The sequence below is a fragment of the Panthera tigris genome, chromosome A1 (assembly GCF_018350195.1).
Source record: "Panthera tigris isolate Pti1 chromosome A1, P.tigris_Pti1_mat1.1, whole genome shotgun sequence".
NCBI classification, from domain to species: Eukaryota; Metazoa; Chordata; class Mammalia; order Carnivora; family Felidae; genus Panthera; species Panthera tigris.
This window is the reverse complement of record NC_056660.1, coordinates 197779866-197804555: the sequence shown is the minus strand read 5'-3', so window position 1 is coordinate 197804555 and position 24690 is coordinate 197779866. Positions and strand designations below refer to the sequence as shown.

The window sequence follows — 24690 nt, the reverse complement described above, 5'->3', positions numbered from 1 at the left end:
TACATCTGCCACTAGGTATTAGAAGAACTCCGTCGAAGTTTAAGGTAGCATTTGTTCAGACCTGAAAAGCTAGACTGAAATAAGCGGTTTAAATAACACACAGTATTAACAGTATTAATATACAATGGTTTTCCCATTTTACTGTACTGGCAAAAGGTAGCTCTCCTCGTCCCCTCCTGGGGGGACAGTCACAGAAGTTGAAATATGAGCAGGGTAGCAGGTATGAGCAAATGTCATAGCTAGATCAGAGGATTAGCACTACTCACTACTGAATGAATCGACCTCAGGATGAATCTGGATCCCATTTTTACCAACTGTTATTGTCCTACAGGACGAAAGTTTGCTAGTAAAATAGCATTTGACGCATTCTGCAAAGTCAGAAGAATTATTACTATGCAAAAGCGCTAACCACGCATGTGATTTCAGTGGTGTTCTTTCAGTCAAATCTCCATCACTAGACAGAATTTGAGTTCATGCAGGTGTTGGATACAGAAAGGCAACCATCGTCTAGTGGGGTTGTGCGCTTTACCCAGGAGGAGTGATTAACTGACCCGGCTTGATTTACCCAAGGCCTCTTCACTTAGTTTTGATCAACGGGGTCCACAGTCTGATACAAAGGTGGCTAGATGGTCAGATTACCACTGCGTCCTGCTTCTGGCCACCACCAGCTGCTGTGATGGTTAGAGTTCGCAGCTCTGAAGTCTCCAGAGCCGGAGTTTCCTGTGAGAGCACTTACCCATTCCAAAGGCAAGTCCTCAGCTATGCCCCAGCGTACCCTTTAGCCCACGGTTAATCTACAGGTGACTGCAGAAGGCTCATTTCAAGAACACATTCTCAAGTATGGCCTGCTTCCGCTGCCAGGACTTCATGAAATCATAGACCCACAATTGTAATGTAAACTCCTGGCCCGAATTTACTTCCCCTCCTTCCTCCTGACCAGAACCCAATGAATGTTGTTTAATACCCAAAATAGTTAAGATCCACGTAACAGGACTCCTTTTGTTTCAAAAACTAAATTACTCCTTTGTAATACAACAGGATATCACATTCAAGAGAACACACATTGCCTCCTGTGCTACACTGCACAGGACAGAAGAGCTATCTCCTCCAAGCAGAGGCTTGGTTTTAAAGACTTTTCTGCTTCACTGTTTCAACCTGGTAGCCTTTATAACTCCATTGAGAAAGTTTTCCCCACCCGTGGCTTAAATCTTCTGCCTAGAAGACCAGATGTAAATTTTTCTTCAGCCTTCTGAGTTAGGGCACTCTAAATAAGCATTTCAACTCCTAGAGAATGCTCTATCTATTCCAAATGTTGGGAGAAGAGTGGACGGCATACAGAATATCCTCTGTTGTCTCAGTAATGATTTTTTATTAAAGTTTTTAACGCTTAAGGTTCAGTATGCATTTGCCTGTATACAACACATTCATATCCTGGAATATACACACGACAGACATGCTGAAAACTTCCATTTCAGTCTTGCTTGTTTCACATTATGGATTCCTAACATGTAGGAACTACAGCTTTTCTCTCGTTTTTTAAGAGCTGAATCAGCTGCTATTTGGCAAAGTTCAAAACACGTAGAAATAAAAGTCACCGAACACCATGTCTCACCCATGATCTTAAATTTCTTCTATTTAAGAATTTAGCATTCATTTTCAACAGGTGCCAACAAGATTTCAGGTTTGTATTATTTACAATTCGCAGGTTTTTTTTCCTCCCTCTGTGTTTTAGTCTGGGTGGCCTGCCATAACAAAATACCATAGGATGGGCGCCTTAAAGTTTATGTCTTCCTGCAGCGAGAAGTAAGAGATCACGGTACCAATGTGATCCAGTTCTGGTCCCTCTTTCCCTGGCTCACAGAAGGCCACCTTCTCCATGTGTGCTTGCGGCCCAGAGTAGAGCACAAACTCTGACGTCTCTTCTAAGGGCTAATCCCGTCGTGAGGCCCCCACCCTCATGACTGTATCGAAACCTACTGATCAGCCCCCAAAGGCCCCCGTGTCTAAATACCATCAAGTTGGGGGTTAGAGCTTCAACATGGGAAGTGGGAAAGGGGGAGCATTCCAGCCTGCAGCGTTCTCCTTTTAGGGACAATTTTTATCCGCCTTAGAATTAGTTCACAGCTGCAGCTTCTTCATTAAATAAGCAGAGACCGAACACCTGCTTGGTCCCTGGCCCAGACTACACGCGAGGTGCTCAAGAGTAACTAAACAATTCCTGGCATCAACCGTGCCAGTACTCACAGTTTCCAGTTGTAAATACCCTGTTGCGTTGACTCCCTGGGGCAGCGGCCACGCTCAGACCTCCCATCTAGAGAAGCACAGAGAACTGACAGCCTCCAGCTGCCACAAGGTCCACCACGGGAGGCTGTGCTTCTGCTGGGCTGCTGACAGCCGGGGCCCGAGCACGCAGAAGGCCCAAAGTCAGGCTTTTTCCTGCCCGTCTTGGGGCTCCTCCAACAGGCAGCTCTGCACAGGGAGGCCTCCAAAGGACCCCGGCAAGACCTTCTCAGGACCTCACTGCCGTCTCGAGCTCCACCACGGCCCTCTTTCCTTCTTCCCACGCTCCATTCAAGGGAGTCAAACCGGCAGCAGGCTCTGAAGGTTCTCTTTCTTCTCTTCCCTTCCCCTTAGCCTTCACAGACACTTCCCTAACTCTTCTCTTGTGTGCCTAATCCCAATTTGGCATCTGCTTCTCAGAGGACTCAAAAAAAAAAAAAAAAAAAAACAAAAAAAACAAAACAAAAAAAAAACCCAAACAACCAAAAAACAAAAATCATGCCCACGGAGGAACTTTAAAAATCAAAAAACAAAACAAAAAAGAAAACAAAGCCTGTGTAGCTCCCAAGTAACCTATTCATCTAACTGCAGACGAATACCATCCAATTTTGTTTTGAGACTAAAGGTTATATGCGAAACCCAGCATCTTGAGTGAATATATAAAATACATAAAAAGATATTCAGTGGAGACAAGCAGCTAAAACAAGAAGTGACAGAACGAATAAAAACCTGATTCTTCTTAAATCCAAACTAAGGCAAAACTGAGAACTGCTCGCTTTAATGGAATAAATGGAACATACAGCTACTGAGCATTCATCCTGCACCAGGTGCTGTACAAGGTACCACGGAAGAAACGAGGACAGACACGGGCTAGGCTCCCTGCCCTCAACCATACGACCTGTGGTCCTTTCATTTACTCAGAATTCTTGCTTTATCCATTTAACAATCTCCTTATACTTTTTGTGCACACACGTGAAGGATTTTTCTCTACGAGGTGGGAAAAAGACTTCGAGTCTTTTTAAGGCCTTTCTGAGGAAATAATTTGGTCTTCAGAAGTAAACACCATTGTATCTCCCATCCCTAGTCTCAGACACCCCTCCCCTTAGGCCTTCAAAGGAAAAAGTCAAGATATTTTATCACTGGATCTTACGTCCTTTCATGGTCTTCTATACAGATACCACCCATTTTTTTTTTTTAATGTTTATTTTTGAGAGAGAGAGAGAGAGAGACAGAGAGCAGGGGAGGGGCCGAGAGCAAGGGGGACACAGAATCCGAGGCAGGCTCCAGACCCTGAGCTGTCAGCACAGGGCCCAACATGGGGCTCGAACTCATGAACAGTGAGATCATGACCTGAACCGAAGTCAGCCACCCAACCGACTGAGCCATCCAGGTGTCCCAATACCACCCCATATTTCTGAATTAAGAAATGGGCTCAGGGCATTTGAGTCAACTGACAGAGACTGAGGTGAAAAAAGAAAACATTAAACTGTGTTAGAATTTTGTGTGTGTGCTGCAAAACGTACAAAAAAAAAAAGCATGTAAAGGAAGTATGTACCTTAAAGAATAACTATAAGGCAAACACTATGTGCATGCCATTCAAGTTATGAAGTAGAGTATCACTGAAACTTTTAAAGCCTTTTCCTCCTTCCCTCCACTCTCCCAGAGCAGAGTTTCTCAACCTCAGCACCATCAACATGTTGAGCCATATAATGTGCTTAGCCAGTGTATGGTTGGAGGTTTAGCGAAACCCCTGGCCTCAACCCACTAGACACCAGTACCATCACCCTCCATCGTGGCCACCAAAAAGGTCTCCAGCCATTGCCATGGATCCCCTGGAGGGCAGAAATCACTGACCGCTGAGAACCGCTGCCCTAAAATGTAACCACATCTGCAATTTTGCTTTTATTTTTCTGAAACATTTACTATTGAGAGCATGCCTGAGCGGGGGAGGTGCAGAAAGTGGGGGAGAGAGGATCTGAAGCAGATCCTGCGCTGACGGCAGCAAGCCCAAAGTGGGGCTCAAAGGCATGTGGGATCAAGACGTGGGCCGAAGTCGGAGGCTCAACCGACTGAGCCACCCAGGTGCCCTGATTTTGCTTCTCTTTATAGTTTATCTACGAATATAGGGCATCCTACAAGAATGTGTTGCTTAGCTTTGCAGTTTCTGAACCTTGTAGAAATGAAATCAAACTCCACGTGTTTTCCTGTGACTTGCTTTTGCATTCAAATTATGTTTGTAAAATGTATTGTGAATTGTATAGCTGTGGTTCACGTACATGTTTTTGGATCGGTTTTTGCTGCGGTATAGCATACTAGGAAATTAGAATTCCATAATTAATCTAGTCTGTTACTGACGGACATTTCTAATATTGTGTTTTTGTGACTATTTCTCCTACGGACACTCCCCGCATAGGTCATCTTATAATCACACAATTTCTCTGAGGTAGATATACCTGGGAGTAGATTTGCCCGCATCGCTCAATATGCTGGCACTCAACTTGATTTCCTTCCAAAGTGGTTGTACAAACCTACACTCCCACCAGCAGCGGAGAACATTCCCATTGCTCCATGTGCTTGCCAACACTTCATTTATATTTTCATGACATTTGGAACTGCAAAAACATACACTGCTTACCGTGTAAATGCCAACTCTACACATGGCAAATGAGATCTGGATACATTCAGACATTCTCCACGAGATTAAGAATAAAAAATTACAACTAAATGTTTGTCCCACAGAACTGACTTCTGCCCCCCTTGACTTGCTTCCCTCTGTAGAGAATATCTGCTGTGTTCTGACGTCTGCTTTACGAGCAAGTGGCTCAATTTTTTTTCCCTCTGCCTGCTTTTTCTAGGCCAGGTCAAGTTAAGACCGGAGCAATAGTGTGGCACAGTGCATGATCATGGGACTATAAAGCAGATCCTGCAGTAGTGGTAACAATTCAATTCAGTACCATTTGAGAAACGGGATTAGTTGTTATGGCTTAATTTCATTTCTTTTAAATCCTGCACAAATATCCAATTTTTAAGTCTTTGACTGCTAGTTGTTTTATAAGCACTTATTTAGTTCAGTTCTTAGCAGATCATAAAGGTCTACAATCCTTCTAGAAAAAAGTAATCTTTGTAGGAAGGAAAGCCTCATAGGTAAATATGGAACATTTCAAAGGGGCTGCATTTAGAGAAGATGGAGGTCCTTAGTCTCTTAGTATCAATGGAGCACTCTTCAGAATTCATGACTTCTCCCAAATCAAATTCAGATTCCTAAAACTCATGCCCACTCACAAAACTACACGTACCAAACATGAGTATGAATTTAACTGGGGAAATCGTTTTTGCACATTAAGTGGATTGTCAAAATAACCCTAACTCTATACAGTCCAACATTATTTTTATGGTTTACTGTCAAGTAAGGGCTTCTCCATAAACATTTATAATGCCACAATCTAAGCCACAGCTGTATCTGCTATGTCAAGGAAGCAGAGATACAGGATCCTGACTCCCTTGGCAGCAAAAATGCTTTTAAAGATGTATTCCTTCTGAAGGCCAAGAAGTCCTATCAGACTGATTCTGCGTAAGTCTAATAGTCTTCAGAGAAGTCTTCAGATATCTGGAAGAAACTAAACTCTATGATTAAATTAGGAAAAGATCAAAAGCCAAAGGCTATACACATGGACATCCAAATAAAAATTACAACAATAGAAAAAGCAAACTTAGAAGATGATTTGTTGGGTGAAGTTCTTAAACTCAATCTAAACTTTCAGAAAGTTCCATTCACTGGTGCTATGTTCAAAACAAATGACTGATGATTTAGTCTTCGGGAATTTTCATTAAGGTATCATCATCATTATCAACACTACTGGATTTATTTTGAATGAAATGTGTTACTGAAAGTAACCCAGAGCAATGCCACCTACAGGCCCCCCTTGGAGCCAAGACACAGAACGTTCATTACCTTGTCCAACATTCACACCCCCCTTCCACCTTTGTAAATTACACCAATTTGTACTTTGTACAAATGGACTTAACAACCCTCTCAGTAAGCTGGAAAGGTTATTTTCCCCCAAGTGACAAGTAAATATCTTATGTCATTTGGAATAAAAAAAATCTATTTTCCAGCTGTCCCTCGAGCTAGGGATAGTTACGTAACTAAGTTCTCCATAGCAAGGCTTGAGTAAAGGATGCAAAAAGGGAACAGACTCTAAGAGGGACGCTTCTGGCTCTTCTGCCTTTCTGAGCTCTTTTTCCACCCTGTAGAAACACGAGATTCACTGTAGCTCCGGCGACTACCTTAGATTATGAGGGCACCCAGAGAATGACAGGCATGTGATGAGTGAGCCTGGGGACAGGGGTGACAGTGGATTTCCACACCACCCTCCTCTAGACTCTGTACAGGACATAGAAATCAACCTTGAGCTTGCTTCAAGACCGTGGTGTATCTCTCAGCCTCCTAACCCTAACTGCTACACAACAATATTTTTAAGAAGTAGATGTCCCCAGTGCCATAAAGGAGTCCTAGCATTTGTCATTTGAGTAACTCTTTAAAAGCTTTATTTTTGAAAAGTGAAGACATTTGTTGTTACTTAAAATCTACTTTATTTATACTCCTTCACATTCCCAAAACATACAACTACTGTTATCGGGATGGCCAAAATTATTACCCTGAAACTCCTGAATGTGTGTTTTCTCCTGACTAGCCTTATTATCTCATTCTCTCCAACCCTTACCCATACTGCCTCATCATGGACTATCCTACCTCAGACCAAGGAGCAGGACCACCATCCCACTCAATCTAGATGCACTCTACGGTATTTTTCTTGTGAATGGCGTCTCTCCTCCAATTACAGGAAGTCAGAAAACAAAGGTTTAAAAGCATAACCAAACTTCCTTTGGCCATGGTACAAGAACCAGGAATATACGTAAAATGATTCGTTCATATTCTCTCCCTGTACAGATACTCTATTTGTAAGAACTCATTTTATTTTAATGGTAAACCCATGGGACATCATACATAGTTAGGAGTGAAAACAGAAATAATTATTTCCAATTAAAGAATGAAGCTCTACCCTAGATCAACTCTGACCCAGTAGCCTCCAAATCAGCATTCATAAATCTACAGGCAGACTTGCCTAAGAACTAAAGAATGTTATTTCACGAACCATAACCTTCTCATCTTTGCTGTCTCATCAGACAAAAGTGCAAAAGAGATGCTGTCAAAACCCAAGTCACAGATTGGTTCAAATCTGTTAAGATAGGTCTATAGAAAAACATGGGTAATCCAGAAGAAAAAGAACACTCAATTTGAAATAGGATTACTTACAGTTTACTGTTGTTTTCCCTAAGATATTTCAAAGGTGAGCATGAAAATAAAGAAGAAAAAAAAAATCTTCAACAAGACGGCAGAAAGGAAGTTATTTACTGCAAGGTTCCGAAAAGGATTTCAAGGTCTAACAAATTCCAGTTCCAAAGGGTGTAAAAACACACTATTTCTCTTTTACTAAAAGCTATTTTAAGTTTGCTGTGTTACGTAATCCTTCATCCTGATGAAAGATGATGGTCGTGTTGCCTTATTTTCTCCTCCGTAATTCTGTGTGTGAGCAGAATAAGGAAGGTTAATCTAGCCAAGCCAATGCCACAGAGTACTAGGAGTAATATACTGGAACTGGGACAGCAAGAAAGGAGGAAGGAGAGCAGTTAATACCCCTTCAGATGAGGCCCACACCTGGCTCATCTCTTGCCAAAGAAAGCGAAGATCAGCAGGTTCTCTTGACAGCCTCCCAAAACAAATGCGCTGGAGGCAAAGACGCAAGATTCGGGGAGATGTGGACAGAGAAGACCCGTTCTAGTGCATTCCAAGATGCATGGGAGCGCCAAGGTGCTGAGTGGGCGCAATCTTGCCTCAGCAAAGGCCAGGTCAGTCCGTATGCTTCAGTCTGACAGACTCCTCCAGACTGACAGAGACAATCCCCTGGGAACGCACTTACTTCAGAACTCCCTATTTCCTTCTGGGAGTGTGGTCACTGAAAACATTAACAGTGAATTTTTTTAACAACTCCCTTAGTACGTGCTGAAGGTTGCTTTCAGCAAATGGGGACTATCTTTTAGAAAGGCATAAAGGTGTATTTACAAAATAAAATGAAGTTTTGCTTACAAAACGTGGAGGATTTTGTTCCTCAGCATCTATTTTATAACTTCTTCAGTCTAGGGAAAGAGAGGGTGATAATGCCTGGCAAGAAGCATTTGCCTCTAAAGCAAAGCTAGCAAAATTGACCTCTCCACATTTCTACAAGGTTTTCAGGTATAAAAGTGCCACCATCATCCTTTGGCCCAGGTCATGATCTCACGGTTTGAGAGTTTGAGCCCCACAGTGGGCTTGCTGTTGTCAAGGGCAGATTCTGCTTCGGATCCTCTGTCTCCCTCTCTCTGCCCCACCCCACCCTGCTTGCACGCGTGCATGCCCGCCCACACACACACACGCACACGCGCACACACACACACACACACACACTCTCTCTCTCTCTCTCTCTCTCTCTCTCAAAAAATATTTTAAAAAAGTGGGGAGGGGGGCGCATCTGTGGGCCTCAGTCACTTAAGCGTCTGACTCTGGCTCAAGGTCTTGATCTCACTGTTAATGGGTTCCAGCCCCTCATTAGGCTCTGTGCTAACAGCTCAGAGTCTGGAACCTGCTTCAGATTCTGTGTCTCCCTCTCTCTGTGCCCCTCCCCCACTCACCCTCTCTCAAAGATAAATAAAACATTTTTTTTTCATTTTAATAAACGAAAAGGAATCATGGCCCTCACCCACTAAAAATAATCACGCATGATTTTTCTGTGAAATTCAGTCACAAAGATTTGAAAAGCTATAGCAGAAATAACCCCAGGTGGACATAGTCATCTAGCAGAAATCATCTAGCCCAAGCAGAAAATCGTCCTATCAAAGTTTATAGATTTCATCACCACAACGTTTTAGCCAAACTTCTGTAAATAGCACTAAAAGTCACAGGTAACAACCACATAAAAGCAAATTTTGGCTCAACGGTGAAGGTAAGAACAATTCTGAAAATTCTAACGAGTATGAAAAGAGGGAACAGATGCCCTTCTAATTTACCAAATTAAAATTAATACCACTTACTTGGAGAGTTTATTCCTTCACTTTTTAGGAGGCCATGGGGAGAAATTCAATCCAAAAAACAAAAAATGAGCAGGAACACAAACACTTGCTCAGCATCAATAATGTGACAGGCATTGCTAGGTAAATATTAGATCCACAAAGATTAATGAGACCAAACACTGGCATCAATGGTCTTCTAATGCAGGAGAGAGTAATTTAACAGACCTGAGACGGACAATGGCAATATAAGTGTGTTCATCATCATAAGAGGTGTTTACGAAGGGTTTTAGGGAGGAGACACAGTAGGATCACTGAACCCCTTAAAGACTCTCTAGAGGGGGAAACCTCCTTAACAGAGTTATAGAAGATTCCAAATTAGCTCGGTGAAAGGAAGGCACAGGAGACCATTCCAGATGAAAGTGACATGAGCAAAATCATGAAATATCACAGGATGGGCAATCATTTGAGGTATATGCTTTAAACATCCTATTTCCAAATAATCACTCTCCAATCTGTTATTGATACTTCTTGACTGTCTACATACTACCAAAAATTCATAATATGCAAAAACATCCTCCTTTTAGGATTTATCTCTAACTCCCTGCCAGAAGAAGTTCCATTTGTCAAGGGTAAAGCAGTCTGTCGCACTATAAAGCCTGCTCTGCCTCTACACCCCTACAGATGAAAAGGCTCAAAACCAAGGTTATCCCAGCCAATTAAACTTTTTTTTTTTTTAACGTTTATTTATTTTTGAGACAGAGAGAGACAGAGCGTGAACAGGGGAGGGGCAGAGAGAGAGGGAGACACAGAATCTGAAACAGGCTCCAGGCTCTGAGCGGTCAGCACAGAGCCCGACGCGGGGCTCGAACTCACAGACCGGGAGATCAAGACCTGAGCTGAAGTCGGACGCTTAACCGACCGAGCCACCCAGGCACCCCCCAGCCGATTAAACTTGACAGCTGTCCATTCTTAAGCTGGCCAACAACCATGGTATGGCCCAGCAGGGAGAACTAGACTAGACCAATCATTCGTGCTCTCCAAAACCTGAGTGAAAAAATACCAAGATGAAGCAGTTAGCAGAGGGAAGTGAAGCTGAGAGAATCCAAAAAGCAGAGCCATTAAGTAACTTCATGACCATGAAGAACGAGAGAGACCTAAATTTATGAGGAAGCCAAAAGTATAAATACAAAGAAACTATACAGACAAGAGATATACAAAGCAGAGAACAACCCTGTTAGTAATCTCAAGCAGTAGACCTGGAGAGATACAGGTATGTGAAGAATATTTGAAGATAGCTACAGAGAAGTTGGTTTCGGAGTGAAAAAAAAAATTCTATTCTCCAGCTTCTTTTGCAGCTCCGTATGGCAATGTGACCAAGTTCTGGTCAATGAGATACAATCAGAAAGTCTTAAGGCTCCAGAGGGAGGTACACTCTTCCACACTTTCTCCATCCTGCAGCCTGGAATGCAGAAGTGATCGCAGGAGCTCTGGCAGCACCATGAACTAGGAACTTAAAGTCCATACACAGTGAGCAGCAGCATCGTAGGGCCCTAATGACTTGTGGACTTGCCAGAGAAAAAAGAAACATCCACCTGTTGAAGCCCCTACTTTTGAAACAACTCCAATCTTAACTGGTAAGTTGTTGAGACTGTATTCGCAACAAGGAAGAGTAGTCCCTTATGACAGTTAAATGGAATGCATTCCACTTTACACTAGTATTTTCCTCGGTGTAGACAGGGCAATAGCAGTTCATAGGTGACAGAAGTAGGATTTGAACCCAAATCTTTTGGACTTGAGAGCCCACACTCTTAATCGTTAAGAACAAATGAATGCAGGGGCGCCTAGGTGGCTCAATCAGTTAAGCGTCCGACTTCAGCTCAGGTCATGATCTCACGGTTCATGAGTTCCAGCCCCGTATCAGGCTCTGTGCTGACAGCTCAGAGCCTGGAGCCTGTTTTGGATTCTGTGTCTCCCTCTCTCTCTGCCCCTCCCCCACTCGAGCTCTGTCTCCATCTCTCAAAAATAAACATTAAAAAAAAAGATTAGAAAAAGAAAGAACATATGAATGCAAATGAAATCAAACTGAGAAAAGCAGGTCCACAAGTATTTTATGGTTTAAGTATTCTATCAGACCCAATTCTAAAAAGCTGAATGCAGTACCACTTACCGACCACAGATAACACTTGTGACAGATCTCCATGACCCTCTAGCCTACCTAGACATAAAGGCTTTTCCCAGCACAAGATCTCTACTCTCAATACCCAGGGAAAAGGTACATGGCCACTGGAACCCAACATGGGCACCAGTCCCTTGTCCATGGCAGAAACCTGCCAAATTCTGATTTGTAAGGAGTGGGAATAGATTTCTAAGAACATATAGGATTCTGGGGAGAACTGCAGCGTATTTTTTTTAAGGTGGTAAGAAGTCCTTCTTATTAATTTTATTCAAAGGTATTGTCCATATACAATGGCAACTGGAAGAACTGAGCCTTAATATTTCAACTCCCCAGGCTACTGATCCCCCCGGGATGTTTCACTGCTACAGCACAGTAATAATGATCTTTTAGAGAAGCTCAGGTTTTTAGAAGACCAAGTTGAAGGCAGTGTATGTGGCATTAATACTCCTTGCATAAATACATATTTGTACAGAGCACCAACTCTGTGCTCAGCAGTGTCCTCTGTGCTGGAGGCTAAAGCAGTCCACAGAACACGCGCTCTCGTGGGATCTACACTCCAGTGGCCGTGCCTCCAAAAGCAAATATATCAAGCTAGAGGGGAAGTGTTATGAAGGGAAGAGTAGAATGTGCAAGGGAGAGTGGACTTCGGGGCATCACTATCTTTGAGAGCAGATGTGGTAGTTCTAACAATATTCTGGGCGAAATAAGGGATGACAAAAGCTTTCAACAACTTTGCTTTGAAAATCCCTGGTGCAGACAGACAATACCCTACCATGAAAAGTCACAGCATCAGACACTCAATAGTCCACAGAGGCTTATTAAGCAGCAGTTCAGGGAGCCATTAGGAGTACAGATTTGGGGATAGGCTTCTTGCGATCAAATCCCAGCCATACAGCTTACTGTTTGTGGGACCCTGGACAAGTTACTTAACTGCTCTTACTTCAGAGGATACCAGGAGGATAAAAGGAGTTATAAAAGGAAACTTTGTAAGCCCCAAATCTGTGTTTGCTTGATTTTTTAATGTTTATTTTTGAGAGAGAGACAGACAGACAGACAGACAGACAGAGTGAGCAAGGGAGGAGCAGAGAGAGAGAGGGAGACAGAGAATCCGAAGCAGGCTCCAGGCTCTGAGCTGTCAGCACAGAGCCCGATGCGGTGCTCAAACCCACAAACCGTGACATCATGACCCGAGCCAAACCCACTCAACCGACTGAGCCACCCAGGCGCCCCTGTGTTTGATTTTTAAATGGAGGGTCTACTGTGCTCCAGACACACAAGTTCCTCTATGCATCTGTGCTATGGGGCCCCAGACATGGAAGCCCCAGGAGATGCACTTGGCCATCAGCTTCTAAGGACACCCTGGATCCAGGCCTGGTTTCAGTCTCCTGGTGTCTCTTCCTGCTTGTCTTCACATTCCAGGACTCGGAATTCTTATTGCCAACGTGGTCACCCAGGACGCCAACTCAAGATTTTCCAAAGGAAGAAACGTTCCAAGGCCAGAGGGCTTAGCTCCCAGCACGGCCCCCACAGACCCGGCACCAGAGGCAAAAAACAAAAACAAAAACACCATTCATTTCGGCCAGCCCCCATACTGTTGTTCCACCAGGCAATTTCCATCTATGCGAAAACAGAAGACGTTTTGGTGTACATTAGGTTAAATTTTAGTCGTCGATTATCGCATTTTGGTATTCAGTATTAACATGTTATGGTATTTTGTAATGACAGGCGACAATGAGTTGCACAACTAGACACTTGGGAACGTTAAAGTCATAAGGAAAAATACATTTCAAATACGTGGATTTATCCTCCATTCCTACTTTCCCCTTCTTTTTTGGGCATAACCGAGTATCATCTTTCAGCACTGTCCTGCTGCTGCCAGAGATTCGGTCTTTGAACTTATTTTAAGCCTCTACCTTGAACATGATGCTTATCTTGTCAAATGTATATGTCAAGCTGTCAAAATATGCAAGTGGTCAAGCCCTTTTACCCAGTCAATGCCTCATAGTACCTTATAAACATGACTGTACTGCCCAGAAACAGAAGAATGTGGTCCAACCACTCAAGGAGTCAAAATGCTTATTAGTTTATGAATTAGACCACCTAGACTTTGTTTTTCTGATTGTGGAAAGGGAAGAAAGTGAGCTGTGAGCTTTGAGTTTAGACAGACCTTAGAAAACTCGCATGCTCTCAACTTTAATAACTGGCCCTCAGACATGAGAAAGGAATACTAAATCTACTAACCTTATTGGATCAAGTTAACAAGCATCAGGTGCTTGGCAAAGACAAGACATATCCTCAAACTCACCAAAGCCCAGGCCAAGTGGTCCACATCTGCAGCTGGACAGTGTCCCTAACAGGTCCCCCAGACCCCTCTTGCCTCTATAATCCAGTCCCCATGCTGCAGCCAACACAAGATTTCAACATGCAAATAAGGTTCTATGCTTCTGGCTTAAAACCACTTATTAGTTTTAAGAGTAATCTTAAATGAAACTCAACTCCCTAGTATAACCTCCTGGCCCCACAGGATCCTGTCCAGCTTCCCTCTGGGATCTGGCTTCAAGACCGGTTTCTTTGGGCCACTCTCCAGCATCGGATACCCCCAAATTCATGACTTCTATGGACATACCACTTTCTTACATTTGCTGAAAAACAATGATCCCAATTAAGGTGCTTGGGGAATCACCTGGGATTTTCTGTGAAGTCTCAGGGCTACTTCCTGTGCCCAGCTCAGGTGGCCAGAAGCTACCTACTTTTGGTCCCCAGGCACTCAACCTATTTGCCACCCACCCACCCCCCCCCCCCCCCACACACACAAGGACACTTTTTCTGTCTTGTAGGTATTAACCCTGCTCCAGCTTCATTGTTCCCTCAAGTCTGGCTGCTGGTGGCCCAAGCCTTCTCTCCTTACTGTTCACATCCTTACACATCCTTACAGGGCAACTGACGTGTTAAAAACAAAAACAAAAATCTCACAAGACAAGTTTGCATACTCCCTCCCCTGGTTTCTGAGTGTGTGGATAAGCAAGCCTCTTAGACCCCTATCTTCTGCCCCTGGGAGGGCTGATCTCCCTCTAACTCCACTGTTCGCTCTTAGGCCAGAAGACAGAATCACCACCACAAATAGGGTGGGCTACAGACCCCTGCAAGCTACTCCTTTCAGGGCAGTAATGGTCATTTCTGAGGGCAGAGTTCCTAGGCAAGGGTTCCTTTAAGACGGTTAATAATTTCTAATAAAGGCAAATGAAAACCTACTACTGAAATCATATGGAGCCACACAACTTAAAACCATGACTGCAAAGGACATTAAGACACTACTATGTTCTGGGTGTTTTGCACCATCATCTCAGTCTTCACAACTAGAGCAACGGGAATATTTCTAGGCCCATCAGATGAAACACAGAATTAGTTACAAGCTCATGGCTGCTAAGGGACAGAACTTAGATGTCCACCTCGGTCTGATTGTAAACCAGTGGTTTTCAAACTATACCCCCAACAAGGTTCCAAAGAGGCAGCTGGATATTTAAGAAGTATTTTGTGAAGAGAACTGAATTTTTATTAGAGACTGAAACGAAGAAAAACATACTCAAATGTACTGTACATGAACTTTTACAGTTCACACCCCATCACCCACCCCCGTGCTGCCAGAGTAATGGGGTTTTGGAGGGGTGGGTCAAGTCTCAGAACAAAACCTATATTCTTCCTTCTCGCTGAAGATTTAAGATGAAATTACTTTAATATCTATAAATAGGACTCCATTAAAATCCTATTTTCCCTTAATATCACAAAAAATAAATGCAATACCAAATGAACTTGGAAGATGACCCTTCAGTTCTCATCTATCTAAATGGATCTAAGTTAACATCATCTAAATCTAAATTCAGTTTTGTGTTTATCAAAAACAGCTTCATTGTCCTCACTGATCTACTCTAAATATAAACAAGGATGTTTGTAAAAATCACATATAATGAAACATCATTTCTTTTATATATCTGAGTTCTGCATAAAACTGGAAAGAAAGAATTCCATCGTTTAAGTGAAAAGAAACCTCTGAAATCCTCCCCAACACCACAATGATTTTTAAATAATTCATGGTAAAGCAGAGAGATGGTCTCACATTAGGACCAACCGGTAAGTAGGGGAAAAGGTGAAAAATCTTGAGTCTACTTTCTCACTCAAAGCAAGAACCCCTTCTATAATGTCCTGAACAGGTACGAAGCAGCTTCAGCTTTGGCTTTTCCTATTCATGGCAAGAGTAAACCTTTCAAGAAAGTTCCTCACCCTGAACCAATACCGGACTTCCTATAAACTCTGACCCTATTATAGTCTGCCTCTGAAGATGCACAGGAAACAGTTTACATCCTTCAAGTAAAGGAAGCCACTGATCATATGGTCTCCATCTAAAGGTATCCCGCAAGTACAAAAACCAAAATTCTGATGCCAATGAAAAACTATCATGAAATACTACCTCTCTTCAAGGAGGTAAATAAATCTTATTCTAACAGCCCAGACACAGGCAAACTATTGTCTATGGGCTGAATCTGGCCCACTGACTGTTTTTAAAAATAAAAGTTTAGTGGGTGATGGGCACTGAGGAGGGCACCTGCTGGGATGAGCACTGGGTGTTGTATGGAAACCAATTTGACAATAAATTTCATATTAAAAATAAGTAGATAAATAAAACTTTATTGGATCACAGCCACATCCAACTATTTATGTATTATCTCTGGCTGTTTTAGTGCTACCATAGCAGAGTTGAATAGTGAAGACACAGACTGTATAGCCTGCAAAGCCTAAAATATTTACTAGTTGGCCCTTGCCAGAAAAAGGTTGTCCACGCTGTTCTACCCCACCAACCAGAGCTTTCCCCACAAGCGAAGAACTGTAGTATAGCTGATGTTATAGGCTATAGTTCAATAGATACAGTTATCCCTGTGGTACCTATGATGCCCAAATACCTACCAAACATTAAGTCTCAATAAGCCTTTGAGTGAGGAATGTTAGATAGGAGGGGAGAGGTTGGTAGGAAAGAAGCATAGGGTTTTTCTTCTCCCAAAACTAATGGGACATGTATCCTTGAAGGAATCTTTTTTAAATGTTCATTTTTGAGGCCCGGCAGGGAGCCGGGGGGGGGGGGAGGGGGAGGTGTGGGTGGGCAGAGGATCTAAAGCAGTCTCCTGACAGAGGCAAGCAAGCCGGATGCGGGGCTCAAACTCACTAACCACAGGATCATGACCCAAGCCAAAGTGGGACATTCAACTGACTGAGCCCCCCAGGTGTTCCCTTCATGGAATATTTTAAAACATAACAGAACCTTTTCTTATTGTAGCTCAGTATCTGAATACAGGGCTGTGCACCTGCATTCAAAACCAGGATGTGAAGTCACTGCTCCATTTCAAGCAAATGGACACTGAATAAAATGTTGTTTTGTAAAAGACCATGTTAATTTTGAATACCTAGGAAAAAGCTACCCACACCCACCCTTAGAATATTCATTTGTTGCTGCTGTTTTAATATCACTCACCGCAATATAAAAAGCAATTGGGATAAATAACCTTTATTAAGCAATTGAGAAAAACTCAGCACTCTGGATTCAGGAAATGGAAGAGAATTGCTTTAAAACAGACAAGATGAGCACAGAGTGTTACATGTAAGTGATGCATCACTAAATTCTACTCCTGAAACCACTATTATACTGTCTGTTAACTAACTAGAAGTAAAAATTTGAAACCAAGAAAAGTAGCATAAAACAGAGAGAATCAAACCATCAATGAGCCTGTGAGATCTTGATGCTTCATCTCCATCATTTCTTCATAATCATCCATTTTTGTTGCTTTCAAGATCTTTGAATAAAGAATTAAAATATGCATCACTTCCTACACAACTCTAATTTTGACTTTTTTAGCAACTTGTTTCATTACACTTGTGTCCTCCTATGGAACAAAGAATCTGATTTGAAGAGTTTTAAAATTAGCAACTGAAGATCTATTCTTGACATAGTAAAATTTTTCTTTTGATTCCAAGTCATGTTTTTTTTTTTTTGCAACAATTTAAGAAGAATATTAACCTCACATAATTATGATAAAACTATAAGCACTAAGGACTGGAAAATATTCACCTGAGTGCTTCCAAAGATAACCAAAAGAGTTAGGCGTTCTCCCCAAATCAAGACGTATTTGGGGAAAACTAAAATATCACTAGCACAAGAATCTATTGCCTACACATTGAGGCTACAGAAAAATGTCAGCCTGAGTACACAGAAATAGAGAAAAGTTCCACCTCAGGCTCAAGAAGTGATTCTGCCCACAGGCCATGGTCAGGTCAGTAGGAGCCCTGAAAAACTCAGGAAATGCAAAGGAAACCCAGGAATGATTAAACAATCCAATCTAAATGACCCAATCTTTAAAACACACATCTTGAAAACCCAACAAATCACAGGGAAATTTGTTACACTAAGAAATTCTATTGATGAACTATGTAGATGTACAATGTTTTTATACAAAACAGAACAGAAATTCAACAATCCTAAGAGGTTTTCTACACTCAGCACAGGGACTTGAAAAAAGAAATAGCAGCAAAAGAAAAGGGGGAGGAGAAGGAAAGGAGAAGGAAAGGAGAAGGAAAGGAGAAGGAAAGGAGAAGGAAAGGAGAAGGAAAGGAGAAGGAAAGGAGAAGGAAAGGAGAAGGAAAGGAGAAGGAAAGGAGAAGGAAAGGAGAAGGAAAGGAGAAGGAAAGGAGAAGGAAAGGAGAAGGAAAGGAGAAGGAAAGGAGAAGGAAAGGAGAAGGAAAGGAGAAGGAAAGGAGAAGGAAAGGAGAAGGAAAGGAGAAGGAAGAAAAAATTCAAGATGAAACAAAACAGCAACAGCATCCAAAAAAATCAGCCCAGTCCTCTGTCCTCTACGACACACTGCCTCTCCAGAAACATTTCTAAGCGAGGGAGGGATAGAAGAGATGGCCAAGCAAGCACAAACTAGGGGGAACAGTGTTGCCAAGCAGAAAGTCAAACTGTTTGGAATTCTCCCCTTTTGTTGGAATCAAACCAGAATTGTAGAGAAGGACCTCAGAAAATATGCCTGCTAAGTTGAAAGGGAGTGGTCTCCTTTAGACAAGCTCCGGTAGCAGCTCCGAGCAGAGCTGCAGAGAGGTGCGGGCCACCGTGGGTCACGCCAGGACCTTTCACCTCTGCAAATCAGAAATAGCTGCCACTTACAGAAGTACCAAGTGGCTGTAATCTCTTTAACCCAGTTACTCTGTACTACGTTCATTCGGCAGAGGCAAGAAGAGTTTTGAAAAGCTGGCATTGGAGAAAAACGAACGGAACCAGACTAGAAGTTTTTCAGCGGTGGACCACGCAAAGTCCTTGCTTCGTATACAAAGTCCCAGCCCAATAACTGCAGAGCAGTTCTTTGACAGCACTTTAACAGTGCTAGAGAGACTAGGCTCTCTTTTCAGTGCTTCCTATATTCTAACTCAACTCTGATGTAGGTACTGCGATTGTGCCCATTCTGTAGATGAAGAACCTGAGGCACAGAGACTGCACAGCAGGTAAGTGGCAACCATAACGTGAATGCAGGCAGTGTGGCTCCAAGGTCCGTGCCCTTAAGCATCCTCCGCGCAGCCTCTCGGCCCAACCACAGACTTCGCAGCTGTCTGGTGGATCTGTGCCAGGCTCTGGAAATACAAGCAGGCCCACAACCCGGCCCTGCACCGTGCCACACTGTGCTTTGCCCTGTGACACATACGGGAACAGAGGCCTGAGGCGGGGCCACAGCCAGCCCACTAGCACCTCTGTGCCAGTGCACAATGGGTACCTCAGCCGGCTGAGCAGGAGCCGGATCCTAGCCACACCTGCTCCCTTGGCCAGGCACTTCTGCAGTGCCCACTATGTGGAACTGTCTAAGGCGGCGCCAAGAGCAGCCCTGGAAGGAGACTCAGTTCAGTTTTCATAGTGAAGGGCTGGAAGAAGGAAACTGAAAGGAGACAGGAGAGAAAAGGGCCATTCTCCAACCAAAACCTATTTCTGCAAATAGTTCTGACCGTTTTAAATAGGTACAAGTCAGGATCACACAGGCCATATCAGCTTTATTAACAAAACATCCAGATTACTAAGCAGCAGTCCCAGACACAGCACATGCACACTAACCTCTCGGGCTGCCTTAAGAAAAACTCCCGGCCCCGCAAACCGCCTGAGACTAGCTTTCAGTCCAGTTCAAAGGCCCCAGCCTGGGCCATCTTCAACAACTTCTGAACTCCATGCTCAAACCACCAGTTCTCCGCCCTGGGAGTCCGGTGCCGGCAGGGACCCCAACCCTGGGAGTCCTCCAAGGAGATGTGGCTTGTGTGACAGATACAACAACCGAGTCTCTCGAGAGTCCAGTCTCCTCCCTTGGAAGCTCAACACCTCTTAGAGAAGAGCAGGCAGAGAGTCTTAAGAATCAAGTAAATGAGCTATGGGTTTCTTCATCTAAACTAGGAGCCCCTCCATAGCGCAACTAGCTTGGATTTCACCTTCCCCGAACTCCCTAACCAGAGAACTGCCAGAGCTAGTTTCGGGGAGGAAAGCGCCTATCTGATTCCATCGTCTTTCACACTACAGTTACCCTCACCCCACACTGCTCCGTGCCTTCTCTCCAACAAGCTAGGCTCACACCAGTCCCTCCACCCCAGTCTTTCCAGAGAGCCTTCTCCCGTGGTACATTTCCTTAAGTTGATTAACCTTTCCAGGTCTCAGTTTTAACATCTGAAAAACAAAGCTGATGTAAGTATCTACCTCACAGGGCCCTTAGAAAGCATCACCTTCACGGTTGGCAGGCACTTAGTGAAATAAGTCAGAGAAAGGTAACTATGGCATGAGTTCACTTACGCGGATGCAAAAAAGGCAAAAACAAGCTCATGGATACATAGAAGAGAATGGTGGTTGCCAGAGGCAGGGTTTGGAAGGTGGCAAAATGGGTCAAAGGAGTCAAAAGATAAAAACTTTGTTATAAAAAGTCCTAGGGTGCCTGGGTGGCTCAGTCGGTTAAGTGTCCGACTTTGGCTCAGGTCATGATCTCACGGTTCGCGAGTTTGAGCCCCACATCGTACTCTGTGCTGACAGCTCAGAGCCTGGAGCCTGTTTCACATTCTGTGTATCTGTCTCTCTCTCATTCTCTCTGAACAATAAACATTAAAAAAAAAAAAAAAAAAGTCCTAGGGATGAATGTACAGCATGGTGACTTTAGTTGAGGACACTGTATTGCATATTTGAAAGATTGTAGATCTAAGATGTTATCGCAAAAAAAAAAAAAATGTAACTATATGGTGAAGAATATTAATTAGACTTATTGTGGTTTCATTTTGCAGCTTATACGAATATCATTGTGCTGTACGCCTGTTACGAACATAAGGTTATATGCCAATTATACTTCAATTAAAAAAAAAAAAAAACACCTGTTGGTATTGGCAGGTATTTTCTGCTAGGACGGGGAGTAAGAGGAAGCCACAGAGGAGGGGTGTCTGGCACTGTTCTAGAGTACATTATTTCGGTTGATCCTCACCAAACCCAAGGAGTTATTCTTACTATCCTCCACTTTGCAAATGGAATAAAGCGAAGCACTGAGAAGGAACTTGCCAAAGATCCAGTGAAGGTGCTGGAGTCAGGCAGCTTACCCGGCAGTTAAAATGGTAGAATCAGCAGCACTAAACCATGAAACTCCCCTCCACCTGCAAGAGCTTTGTGAAATGTCCCGTCCACTGTGCGGCCCAACTCGATTCCTGGGAGATCCTCGAGGATCTCCAGACCAGTCCTACTCCTCAAGACTCAGAGTGAGGAGTTCTAGCATCTAGCTCTACTACTCCTTGTCAAGGGCATTGAGGGACCTTCACCTCATTCACTGAGCATTTCGGAATCTTGATCAGCCTCTCACTCGGAGCCCCGCCACATTCCTGATGACCTGGCCATCCGTGAGCATGCTCCATCCAACACCACGGCTGTCTTTCTTCTTCCCCAACCCTTCCATCTTTTCTGCTGCTGACCAACCACAGCCACACGAGAGCTTCCCCTCCGGGAACAGCTCTACCTCTGTGATCTTAAGTTCACAGGCCCTTTTGTCGGACCACATTGAACTCCCAATGACACATTATTCAGCCTCAAGATACCAGTTCCTTGCACATCCTTTACTTCCTGTTTGCCCTCCTTTCAGTAACTCAGCTCATGGTCTATGGCGTCAACCATTGTCTTGCCATGGTCCTAAATTCCTCTATCCCGTTATCCACCCATTGACTCATGCTGGAAAAATCCTAAACCTTAATCTAAGTGCCTACCTCTTGAAACCTACACCCAAACAGCTATAGAGAATGGAAGAAAAAAAATTCCACCACCCTACATATTTGGGTCATTCAGTCATGGCTTTTGATGTCAACAGTCTGCAGCAACCAACACTTTGGGATCCCTGGTCATCACTCCGCCTCATACCTCACTGAAGTTTCAACCCCACTCAGCTCAAACCCCTACCCCACCATATTTCAGTCACCATCAGCAAAGTGACCTTCTCTTTTACTTCACCAGCATTTAGCCATCTCAAGTTGGGTCCCATGTAAAGAGGAAAGCCACTCCTCCAGTTCCGGCTCTGGTGTCTGCCCTTTCACGGTACCATTCCTTGACAGACTTAACTGCAGCAGTGTCCTCTTCTGACCTTCCGCTAGGCCTGAGTGCCCTGGCCCAGGTCAACCCTGATGCAAATCCAGCGGCCACTCTTCAGTCCTTATTTCCATGATCTCTGGGCAATACTGAACACCACTGGCCACTTCTTCCTTCTGGAAAGTCTCCCTTCTCAGCCTGACTCCACTCCCCAGGCTTCCTTTCGATCTTCCAGTCCTCTCTCAGCCTCTTTTTCTGGCTCCTTTCCTTTTTTCTGATCCCACACAAAAAAAGGAATGCCCACTATGTGCCAGCATTAACTGAGGCACTGGGTTTCCTCGGGATTCTTCTCTTCACACTCTACACAATCCTCCCTGGGCGAGCTTGTTCATGGCTGTGGCTTCAGGTATCACCTAAGTAGTGAAGACTGGGAGGTCAGATGTTAGCCAGACCAGAGTTCAAGTTCTGCCAGTTTCTCTTGGTACATGCTCTGTGAGTCTTTAGCCTGGATGGGAGAAGTCCAGTCGCCCCGATGCAGCCTATAGGAAGACCACGTGAAGAGAGATGCCCCAGGAGTCCACAGTCTCCCAGCACCCAGCTATTTGGGGATTCCCAAGCACAAATGCCAGACAAGTATATGAAGACTTGAGGTGACCCCAGCCACCATGTGACTGTAACTTCATAAGGGTTCCGTAGCAACAACAGCTTAGCTGAACTCAAGTTACCTCCCGATTCAGGAGTAAAATAAGTTGTTACTGTCTGAAGCCGCTCTTAAGATGGTTCGTTAGCTCACTAATGGATAACCAGAACAGTTATCAAACCAAAAGCGCTAAAATCTTTGTTCTCATCTTCTACATCCAATTACGAAATTCCGACAACCCTTAGAAGCATCTACTTTTGGGCATCCCTCCTGCTCCTACCTGGTTGTGAATACCATCATTTCATTCCAGGATCAGGATGGCATCTTCCTAACTGGCCTTCTTGCTCTGGTCTGGCCTCCCTTTCTGATCCTTCACAGTGCAGGAAGATCTGACCAGGTCACTCCAGGCTAACTTTGAAGGTTCCCCTGAGGTGACCCCAGCTGGGCTCTGCAACTTCATGTGGAGCCACTGCTCTCACCTCTGCCCCAGTCACACTGAGCCCTGGGAGCTCCCTGAAGTGATGGGGTTACTTACCCCCGAGTCAGTGCACAGGCTGTTCCTTCTGCCCAGCCCTGCCTGTCACTGGGCCAACTTGCCTTCAACACTGCAGATTAACAATGACTCCTTTGGGAAGCTCTTTTGGGCCCTCAAGTTTCCTTTCATAGGCTCCCTCAGTTACCTTTGTTTTCTTCTAAGTGGAATAGGCCACTCCAAGATGTAATTGCTTATTTTTCGCCTCCAAGAGTGGAAGTTCCCTGACAACAGGCCAATGTCTCACTCACATGTATATCCCTAGTGCCAGGGCCACATCGGAACATCAAAGGCTCATAAAAATTGGAGTTGTTTGAGTGAATGACTGACAGAGTTGCCCTGATGCAATTTATCCCTTAAGTAAAATTAGAAGAATGGGAGAGATCACTATTCCAGGAAGGATATCGAAGGACTAAAAACTTTTGAAATGAAATAAACATTTGAGGTCACCTAATTAATCCCATCTTTTTATAGATGAAGAAAAAAGTTAATGAGACTGACTGGTTTGCCCAAACCTCCACATCTGGTTGGTGGCAAAGCCAGGAACAAAATCAGGTCAATTAACTCCCATGGTACCACTTCAGCATGTCAGAATTTAAGTGAACCACACAGCTGAATAGTGCAGGAATTTCAGAATACGGCCAGGAACTTCTTCAAGTTAAAAAAAAAAAAAAAAAAAAAACAGCTTTGGACAACTTTAAATTTCTCTGGAGTACATAGCCATCAGAACAGGTAGACAGAAGGACGGACAATACAAGAAGTATAGGTGAAGACATAAAATAACTGGAACTCTTATACTGGTAGAAATCTAATTGGTACAACCACTTTGGAAAACTGTTTTTGCAGTTTTTAGTAAACCTGAACATAGATATACCCAACGAACCTGAAATTCCACCGTACCCAAAAGAAATTAATATTGCCACCAAAAGTATGTGCTAGAATGTTTGGACCAGATTCCAATATCAACTGAGAAGGGTCTAAATGCCCAACAATACAACAGATAGACTCATAATTACATTGCAATGAAAAATAAATTGCTGATTAATGCAAGAAGGATGAATCATAGGCATGCTGAAAGAAGTCGTAAGTATATTTTGACTCCATTTATGTCAAGTTCAAAATCAGGCAAAACTAATGTATGTCAGTGCTGCCTGGCAAGGGACACAAGAGAGCCTTCTGGAGTACTGGAAATGTTTTACATCTCTATTTGGGGGTGATACCAAGACTCAGGTACATATACATTTATCTAGACTGAGGCATCACAGTAAACTGCACAATTAAATTGAGTGAATGAAAATTAGAAATAAGATATTCTATTATAAAGCTAGCATGCACCTGTG

The 24690-nt window shown here is 43.5% G+C and overlaps 1 protein-coding gene across 4 annotated transcripts in view; it reads right to left on the bottom strand.

Moving 5' to 3' along the window:
* ARL15 (ADP ribosylation factor like GTPase 15) overlaps positions 1 to 24690 on the bottom strand; it is a 402537-nt gene that overhangs the window by 367263 nt on the left and 10584 nt on the right. For 3 of the 4 annotated variants that reach the window (XR_006220845.1, XM_042994868.1, XM_042994864.1), the window contains exon 2: positions 17326 to 17403. The exons of the other annotated variant lie outside the window; for it this stretch is intronic. Coding sequence is in view for 2 of the 3 variants with exons in the window: in XM_042994868.1 (XP_042850802.1) it covers positions 17326 to 17403 (78 nt within the window). In the remaining variant the exon portion in view is untranslated. The remainder of the gene's footprint in view (positions 1 to 17325; positions 17404 to 24690) is intronic. 4 annotated transcript variants of the gene reach the window in all.